Genomic DNA, 9863 nt, shown 5'->3' on the forward strand with positions numbered 1-9863 from the left:
AAGACTCAGAGAAGTGCCTGGTACAGTCTATCTAGGTTTTCCAGACCCAGCAATGACCTGGGGTGAGGGGAGCCAGCCCTTGACCTTCTGCCATTTGACACCTCAGAAGCTTCACCTGGTTTCCCTGGCTTTGGGGGGTCCTGACACTATTCAGTCATTTCTCTGTGTATAAGGAATGTCAGCTCTTCCTACTTAGACTAAGCCCCTAGTCCTCAGGCCTCTCTGCCCAAAGCATCCTAGGTTCCCCAAGGAGCCCAACACGGGCCAATACCAGACTCATTAATCACTTGAACTCCCAGGCAGGACACGCCTGTTTGTACTGCTTGTTAGTTTCAGGCCAGTATCAAGCTGGTCTTTTGTATGGGTAGAGGTAAAGGCTAGCTCTGCAAGCCTATGCACAGCTGAACATCTTCAATCCTGTTGTGTTACTGTCCCAAACACCCACTCCTAGCTTTGTGACTAAAATGTCAGCAAGGACAGCCTTGCCTATGTGACAATGGGGAAGGCCTGACACTTGGGCCACTCAAGTCTTTGGCTCCTGGGAGTCAAAAACTCCCAAAGTGAAGGGAATTAATTGTAGTGGGTATTATCATGAGTTTGTGCTGTTCAGTGAACATGCACACACACACACACACACACACACACACACACACACACGCAATTTGATTGCCCCTTTGAATCTGGTAGAGAAATGTGGGAGGGTTTTGTGAGCAGATCCCGGGCACCCAGGAAGGCAAAATGTTTCTTGGCATGAATGTGAGGCCTCTCTGAATGTGACTGCAGTGGAATTCAAAATTCTATTGGCTTCTTTTATTTAATCCTGGCAGGAACACATTCTGCAGGATTATAACAAAAATACATAGGAAAAAATAATTCTACATGCCCATGTTTACTTTCCCAGAGACTTCCCAGAGATACACTGAAAGCACAGAACAAAGACCAGAACCAAATAGAACGATGGTGCTAGCATGTCACACCATGGGTGCCTGAATTGTTAGAGAGGCCCAGGCTGCATTCCTGATCTTCTTGAAGTTTGTCTTTGCCTAGGCTGTTCTTTCCACACAGTCTGGTACGCCCTTGCACATGTAGGGACTCAGTGAATATTTGAATGAATGCAAATTTTTAAGCACAGTGAAAGTTCACAATTCAAACCATGAAATTGGACTACTCATTGTGAACCAGGCATGGTAGTATACTACTTTAATCCCAGCACTCTGGGAGGTAGAGCCAAAAAGCCAAAACTCTTGCGAATGGGCATAGGCCCACCCCATTTTTGGAGCTGATGAAATCTTCTAGAGGTAGATAGTAGTGTTTTATGATATGTGAAGTATATTTCAATTTTTTAGAAAGGAAGTAAGTGGAAAGCTTATAGATTCCTAGGTCTTCCACTGGTGATTCTGGTCTAGAAAAGGTCTAAGGATCTGCTTTTTGAAAAGGCTTCCTGGGTGACATGGAATGACTGTTACAGGCTGACAGTTGAAAACAACTAAATGCAGGTTTCTGAGGTGGGGCCCAAGATTCTACAGGTTCTATAAAATCCTAGTAATATTGGAGCTACTGGTGAGTGTACCACCATACTCTCAATGTCAAGGCTCAAGGGCGCAGAGGAGACTAGGGGGCTCCCAAACTCCATCCATCTTGGCCCTTTCTTCCACTAGATGGCACTGTCAAAGACCAACATCACATCCTCAGGCTATAGAGTGTTAAAGCAGCCTCAAGTAGGGCCTCCCAGATTCAGATTGCTTCCCTGGGGCAGTTGCCCTGGGGGAGGCAGGCAGGCAGCTCAGGGCCCTCAAAACTGATCTTACCAGATGGGACCAGCATCTCACAGCCTCAGAGCCACGGTGTGATGGACCCCCTGGCTGAGGACCCCAACACCCATATACTGTCTCTCTTGTCCACCTGCTTCTCTGGTCTCTCATCTGCCATGGAGAGGGCCCAGCCCAGCGCCTGGCAGAAGCCATGGGACTGGAGCTGCATCCCTGGAGATTTCCATGGCTGCCAAACAGTGCTGGGTTGGCTAGATACCTGGAGGAGAAGCCCCAGGTGAGCTCGAGGATGCTTTCAGGTAGCCACGCCTTTAGAGAGGCTGGCTCCAAGCACAACAGCCTTTCCTTCTCCTTCTGCTCTGTTCTTCCTATAAAACTGTGAGCACACTCTGGTGGGACTGACAGTTGGTAGCTGCTCTATCACTCTTAGGGACTCTAAAATTCCCAGGGTGAAATGCCCATTGGTGTTTGTAGGGGCATGAGGGGTGGGAGGGCCTAGGGGAGCTCTGTCCAGCCTGCTTACCTCATCAGACCCACAAATGGTCCCAAGTAGTATTCAGAGATCTGTAGCATAGCTTAGATTAATAATAGCACTGTTGGGCCAGCGAGTTGACTCAATGAGTGAGGGTGCCTGTTGCCAAGTCTGACGACCTGAGTTCAGTTCCTTAGAACCACACGGTGGAATGAGAGGGCCTATTTCCTCAAGTTGTTCTCTGACCTACACACACACACACACACACACACACACACACACAGACACACACACACAATATCCCCGCCACAAGTAAATAAATAAATAAACATAATTAAAAAAACAAAAAAAAACAACCAACAAACAAAAACCAGCTAGGAGTGCTGGCGCACGCCTTTAGTCCCAACAGCTGGGAGGCAGAGGCAGGCAGGTCTCTGTGAGTTCAAGGCCAAACTGGTCTACATAGTGAGTTCCAGGTCAGCTGGGGCTGCAGGGAGACCCTCTCTCACAAAGACAAAACAAAACAAAAAACCCCACCAAAGCCCCTTAACAAAAACAATGTCACTGCCAGCATGCACGCCCTCATCCATGTCACCAGCAGTGATAGGAAGGGCTTCCCAGGCCCACACAGTACGATGTGGATGCCTCTGCATTGGTAACCAATACCACCACTCTGAGACCCTGTCTTTGGGACCCTGTCTCTGAAACCAAGAGAGTGGGCCAGTGAGTTGGCTCAGTAGGTAAAGGCACTTGCTGCTAAACTGGATCACCCGAGTTCAATCCCCAAGACCCAAGTGGTGGAAGGAGAAAATGGACTCCCGCAGGTTGTTCGCTGATGGCCACATGCTTCATCCCCATTAAATAAACATATCAGAACAATGAAATACAGAGGAGAAGGGCTGGTAGCCCGCCTCAGGCACTGCCTGAACTTGGACCCCCAAACTGGTTCGGCTCCCTTGATCCCACAGCATCACTCCAAAAGCTCTGTGTGTGAACAGGCCGGAGCTTTTTTAGGCTGTGGTTTATATAACTGAATGCTAACCAGAGTTCTTTGAGAAGCTCTGAAACTGCAAACATTTTGTCAACACCTAGTTCAGAAGCAAGTGCCACCTCCCTCGAAAGATGCCCACATGAGAAAACTAGAGGCCTCTTTGCCGGGAAATGGCTTTTCCTTGGCTGAGCCCCTGCAACCTTCTAGAAGGTCTCTGCAAGGGGTGGTGGTGGGTGGGGACGTTTGGAACCTCTGAAGTCAGGAGAATGCCGAGAGCATCATTTCTTCTAGAATCCTACTGTTTGACTTCAAGGTTGTTTTTTCTCCTGAAGACACAGAGGGTATTTGAGGGCTTCTCAAACTTCCCTGCACCCCAAGAGCCCCCTAGGGATCTTGTTAAAATGCAGGAGCTGACTCAGCAGGTCTAGGATGGACATCAAGGATCTATTTTTTTAACCAACTGCAGGTGGTGATTGTGCTGCGTGTCCTAAAAGCAGTGTGTGGGGACTCAGTACCACCTTCACCCCGCATTAGGATGAGCTAGGAGGACGTAGCACCTGTATATACTTGAGGGTGGGTCCCCAGATAGTTGCAACAGAGATTAATCACAAAGGATATGAATGCACCAGAATCTTCACAGCTGCTCTGCGGATGGGGTGGAAGGGGCTGAGGACGTACAAGGCGTTGGTGGCACTGAACCGGAAGATGGTCTTGCCCTTATTCAGCACAATGAAGGTCTGTGGATAGAGTGATATGTTAAGTCAGGGGCAACAGTTATTGTGTCAGAGCCCTAGGGCCTTGGCTGGGGGGTGGAGGAGGAGTGAATGAGTTGGGGGCAGGTTTTGTGGACCCTGCTGCCTCATCTGTGGGTGAAACTGGGAATGGAGGTGGAATCTGAGTAATGCCAGGTTGATTAAAATTTGGTTTTAGGTTACAGTCTCAGGGCTGGAGAGATGGCTCAGTGGTTAAAAGTACTTGCTGCTCTTCCAGAGGACCAGAGTTCAGTTCCCAGCATTCACACTGGGCAGCTCACAACTGCCTATAACTCCAGCTCTAGAGGATTCAATGTCTTCTTCTGGCCTCCATGGGCATACACATGCACATGTTCAGATACACACAGAGAGATATACACATATATAAAACATTTTTTAATAAAAAAAAGAATTATAGTCTCAATAAGAAGGGCCCTTTCCACTAGGTGTGGTAGCACATGCCTGTAATCCTAGTCCCTGAGAGGCTGAGGGAGGAAGGCCTCAAGTTCCAGGCCAGCTGCTGCCAGAGGCCTGGAAGGCCTCACAGGGGTGCCTCTGCCTTCCCGTCTTCCCTTCTCCCACCCTGCATAACACTTTGTGAGAGAATCCATCTCAGAGTTGGGTCAGTAGGGAAGACTTATGGGTGAGGTAGAGGCAAGAGGAAGCCAGAGTCATTTGAGCTTTCCCTGGGATCCTGTCTGCTTGAGGTCAGGCAGATGTCAGCTTCTTACCCAGTGACAACTTAGTGCTTCCCTCTTGGGGATCAAGAAGAGTCCAAGGTAACTGGGCTTTGAGGGGCTCCCTTGGCATCTAGAAGATACTTCTGGGGCGTAATGTGGCATGGGAGCAGCAAGTGCTACAGGCTGGGCATCAGGTGGGAGTTGAACTGAAGGCAGCACACGTGCCAGGGGCCCAGCAGGCACAGCTCTGGAATTTCCGGTTGACGTGGGCTGAGTGGGTAGAACAAAATTCTATCTCATCTAGGCTAGAGGGACAAGGTGAGCAGATAGATTAGAACCAAATTTCTACTGGGATGTTTTCCCTTGGCCTGTGGGGCTGCAAGCAGTGTGGCCTGGGTCAGTAAAGAGAAACAGGCTAGAGGCCAGGACACTCAGAGAACTGCTGTCCAAGAATTCCATGTTTACATAAAGACAAAAAAAAACTGGTATCTCATCGGGCACACACCTTTAATCCCAGCACTTGGGAGGCAGAGGCAGGAGGATCTCTGGGAGTTTAAGGCCAGCCTGGTCTACATAGCGAGTTCCAGGACAGCTGGGGCTACAGGGTGATCCTGTCTCAAAAAGACAAAAACAAAACAAATAAACAACAACAAAAAAACTGGTGTCTTTAGGTCCTCCTAGACTTAATACTGGACCCTCAAAGCCCAACCCAGCCTGGACTCCATCTTCAGTCAGGTTCACCTGCTGTGCCCAATGCTGATCTCATATGACTCCAACCTAATCACCACCCATCCTCTCACCAGGACCTTACTTATTTCAGTCATGTCCTTAACCCCAATCTTCCTTGGCTCTGACCATCATGGCCTAGGCCTGCCTACCCATTCACCCAATTCTAACTTCTGGCCTAATAACTTGGACACACGTGATCTTGACCCTACTCTAGTCACTTGAATCAGGAGGATTTTTCTGGATGCCTCAGGGTAGGGCTAGATTCAAGGTCTCTTCTTCTTCCTGTTTATATAGACTGAGTCTGGGGATACCGCTTTATACACACATCTGCTTGTGCATGTACCTATGCATACAGGTGAGTTTCCTAAACATCGTCTCAAACCTGTTACACCCTTAGGTGTTTGGCAACAGATACTGACACCCCCCCTACACCCCCCCCACACACATTGACTACACTTGCCCTGCTGGCCCCACAGGTGCTTCTCAGCCCTCAGTTACTGTGGAGCTAACCACAGTAACACCAATGTCCACCTGCATCCCTGGCACCTGGCCTTCTCGGAAAGGCCCTCCTCCAAATTCCAGTCTACCCTCCTCCTGCAAATGAAGCCTGGAAGTGTGGGCAATGAGGTGTGGAGCCCATGCCAATGCAGGAGCTGTGAGTGCCTGTGACCTTGCTGGGTATAAGATAGTGACTCATGGTTTGATGAGGCCAGGGGAGGGCATCCACAGTGGGAGCTTACCTCCTGGTAGAAGCCTGAGTCACCCCACTCTAGTGGGCAAATGCCACTCCCTCTTTGCCCCAGGAGCTGCAAGGGCAGAACAAGTGCCCCAGCAGTCACTGCCTCTTCACCCTTCTCAGACTTCTCAAAGGCCTTTGTGGTCCATGGCAGGTTACATGCTCCAGGCTACTACTGTGGCCAAGCTTGAGCTAAGTGACTCTGCTAATGACACCTGGCTAGTTCTGAGCTGCTAGGGGTGGGGGGACATACTGCCCCTAATTAGAAGAGGGGACCACACAATGTGCCCTGAGGCCTCCAGTGGGTTCAGGGCAGAACTCAGGGCTTCATTCCAATGTGCCCACACACCTGGGGACAAGAAGGTGTCCCCTGGAGGTGTATACCAAACACTTTGACAAGGAGGCAAGATTTCAGTGGTCCTCACAGCCCCAAGTTAGTAGCTTCTTCCTACATGATTTACACCTTTACTCCAGAACTCCAAAATTAAGGTGACTGGAAAAACAGATCACCAGTGAGTCACTGCCTCAAAGCTCAGGGAAGCCCACCTCATATGGAGCCCCACACAGAAGCAGGGCCCCACCTGTCTGCTGCCTTACTGGGAGCTGCCTGGAAGGGTGGGGGAGGGTCCAGGGAGGGTGGCCATCACCTTCTGGGTGCTATAGAACGGGTCCAGGTCTTCCAGAGGCTCCCCAATGAGCTCTCGGGGTGGATTGCCATAGAGATCCGGCAGCTTTTTGGAGGCCTGCAGGTCCAGCTGGGGCCGGGGAGCCTCTTCCTCTGGCAGGCCCTCACGACTCTCCTGTGAGGTGGCCGAACCTCTGGCTTGCTTTTCTGCCATACGCTTCTCGATGGCTGCCAGGGACTCCCGAGTGAACCTACGGAAGCTGCTGGTGCCCCGAGGTAACAGGAAGTTTGCCATCTTCTCATCCTGCTTCTGGGGCACAGGCTCTCCTCAGGCTGCCTGGGGGAAAGCTGGAAGACACAGACACGGTGTGACCAGATGCCACAGCCAGGGGGCAGGGTGGCCAGCCCTGCCAAAAGACACAATTTGCAAAGATGTTCAGGACCCCCGGTTGCCAGTCACTGCACAGGTACAGGTGACTGACCGCAGCCAGGGTAAACTCACTCTCAGGGTTCTGGTGTGTACATGAAAACTGGCAGGGAGGCTGCCCTCTGCTTCTGTCCTAATGTGTGTCTGAATGTTAGAGGACAAGAGCGAGTGTATCATTGACATACCTTCATCCTGTTCATTTAACACTTTAAAAACAGTCCTTATTTGAGACCCTTCCATAGCTGACTCCCCTGGGTTGAGGAAGGACACGCCAAGCAGTGATGGGGCCTGTCATCCATTTTATCCCAGATCCTTGACGGAATGGGTCCTTCACTAATGAACAGTGATGCTGCGTAGAGGTGAGGAGTCAGCACTAGATGGGACCGGGTCCTACCTCTCCTCTCCAGGGAATGTTCCTAGCCTGAGTGGTGCCCAGTCCCCACAGCACCATGTGCTTGCATGGGAGGATGGAGTAGATCACACCAGACCATAGGAGGCAGCAATTGAGGGTACATCTGTGTTTGCCATAGGGGACTCAGGAAAACACTGTGGGTGTTCAGAAACAGCTGGGTAAAAACATTGAGGGTACCATCCAGATGTTGATACTCCAGTGCACACAGCTGTGGCAGAGCTCCTGCTGAGGATCTCACAGGAACACCCTCCACCCCCATGCAGAGTCATCCCCAACTAGTCTGATTCCAAAGGGAAGTGGGGCAGGTACACCTCTGGCTCCTCACACTGCTCCTCTCTCTCCTCCCCAAAAGTGGACAGCAGCACCGGAAGACAGTGACCACTACTGACTAGGACATCCAGCAGGCACATGTGTGTGATGTCAAACCGGGAGAATGTGGCCCTTGGTGGCCTCAAAGGATCCAGAACCTGGTCAGAACACACTATGACAGCAAGGCAGAAGAATGCATTCTGACTCCTCACCAAAACAGGATGTGGTCAGAGGGCTCCTGACTGTGACACCAAGTCAGGAGGCTGCGCGGCTAATTACCACATCAAACCCAGGAATGGCTGGGCACCGGCTCAAGAGGGCAGAGTGGACACCTGCTTGAGATCTCTGCCAGGCACAGAATCCTTTCCTGTCACCCAGGGGCTTTGCCCTGATCTCCTACGGAGCATGTCATCAATGACCCCCAGAAACGGTTGTGGCACCCATCCCAGCACACGGTCAGCAAGGACCCAGACTTGAGGACTCCTGAGCACCATGGTTTATAGGCACCCAGCCAGGTAGCAGATAAACAGTGAGCAAACATGACACAGCCCAGCCATAAAGGGGCACCTCTAGGGCCAGAGAGATTGTTTAGCAGATAAAGGGGCAGGGGCTTGCTGTGAAGCCTAAAGACCTGAGTCAATCTCCCTCATCCCACATGATTGGTGGGAGGAGAGAGCTGATTCCAAGTGGTTGTTCTCTGACCTCTACACATGTACTGTGGCAAACATACACACTATATAAATCAATACATAAACAAATGTAATAAAATTAAAAAAAATAAAAAGGGCACATCTAAGGTTTGGAGCGACAGCTCATTCGGTAAAGTGCTTGCCAATGGCAAGAATGAGACTCTAACTCTAGTATCCTCATGAAAAGCCAGTGAGGTAGTGCATATCTGTAATCCTAGTACTGGAGAGGCAGAGACAGGTGGATCCCTGGTGCTTGCAGGCCAGCCAGCATAGCCCCAGCTCTCAATGAGAAACCTTGTCTCAAAAAACAAGCTGGACAGCTCCTAAGGAATGACACCCAAGGTTGACCTTTGGTCTCCATGTATTTGCACATACATGCCTGTGTACCTGTACCCACACATGTACCTGCACATAAAGGCATGCACATGCAACACACACACACACACACACACACACACACACACACCCTGAAATCCAGGGGAATTTCAGCATGGAATACGTGCAGCAAACAGGGACAGACATCTCCCTTTCCAGCCACCCCATCTTCTGCATCCTTTTCCTGTTTGATTCAAGTGAAGGTAAAGGGGCATCTTTGTTAAAAATAGCAGGTAAGAGGTAGGTTCCCATTTCATAAAAGCAATTTCTTTGTCTAGCTTCCATCTTTGAGTGAGCAGAAAGACATCTGTAACTCCTGTCACTAAACATGAATGGTGATTTTTCTTCCGTCTAGCTGGGGAGAATTTGGGTCATTTTAAACTTTGTTTGCACTTTCCCTCATTGCTTGGATTTGCTATGGTGAGCTTGCAAAAATCATAAAGTCATTACTCATTTTATGTAAGCAACAAAGAGCCCCACCCGGAGGACAGCAGGGCAACCCTCTCCACAATGAGCAATTGCTAGTTCCATAAATTGGGAAGCCACTCTTAGCTTGGGATTATTTACTAAAAATAGTGTTCTCTGGCTCACTGTATCCATCTGTGTCCACACGCTTGCAAGGGTTCTGGAGACACGTGTATGCCCAGGGACATGCACACACTGGCAAAAGCGTGTGTGTGCAAGTCTGCACCTGCACATACATCTGTCCTAGTAAAGATGTGTTTGCAATTTTTATTGAAATAAAGGATTCGTGCGGATAGATGCTAGTGAGCATACATACAGGTAGGTGATTTTCCACAAACCAAACATTTGGGGTAACCAGCACCCAGATGGAAAAATATCATTCCCAGCCTCTCTCTCTCTCTCTCTCTCTCTCTCTCTCTCTCTCTCTCTCTC

At 49.9% G+C, this 9863-nt stretch overlaps 1 protein-coding gene across 1 annotated transcript in view; it reads right to left on the bottom strand.

Annotated features, from left to right (window-relative positions):
* Scn5a (sodium voltage-gated channel alpha subunit 5) overlaps positions 1 to 9863 on the bottom strand; it is a 107505-nt gene that overhangs the window by 83557 nt on the left and 14085 nt on the right. The window contains exons 2-3 of the mRNA XM_029565006.1: positions 6777 to 7102; positions 3851 to 3969 (exon numbers count right to left, since the gene is read on the bottom strand). Coding sequence (XP_029420866.1) covers positions 3851 to 3969; positions 6777 to 7049 — 392 coding nt within the window. The 5' untranslated portion in view covers positions 7050 to 7102. The remainder of the gene's footprint in view (positions 1 to 3850; positions 3970 to 6776; positions 7103 to 9863) is intronic.

This window comes from Nannospalax galili, unplaced genomic scaffold, assembly GCF_000622305.1.
Source record: "Nannospalax galili isolate Female #2095 unplaced genomic scaffold, S.galili_v1.0 scaffold951, whole genome shotgun sequence".
Lineage (NCBI taxonomy): Eukaryota > Metazoa > Chordata > Mammalia > Rodentia > Spalacidae > Nannospalax > Nannospalax galili.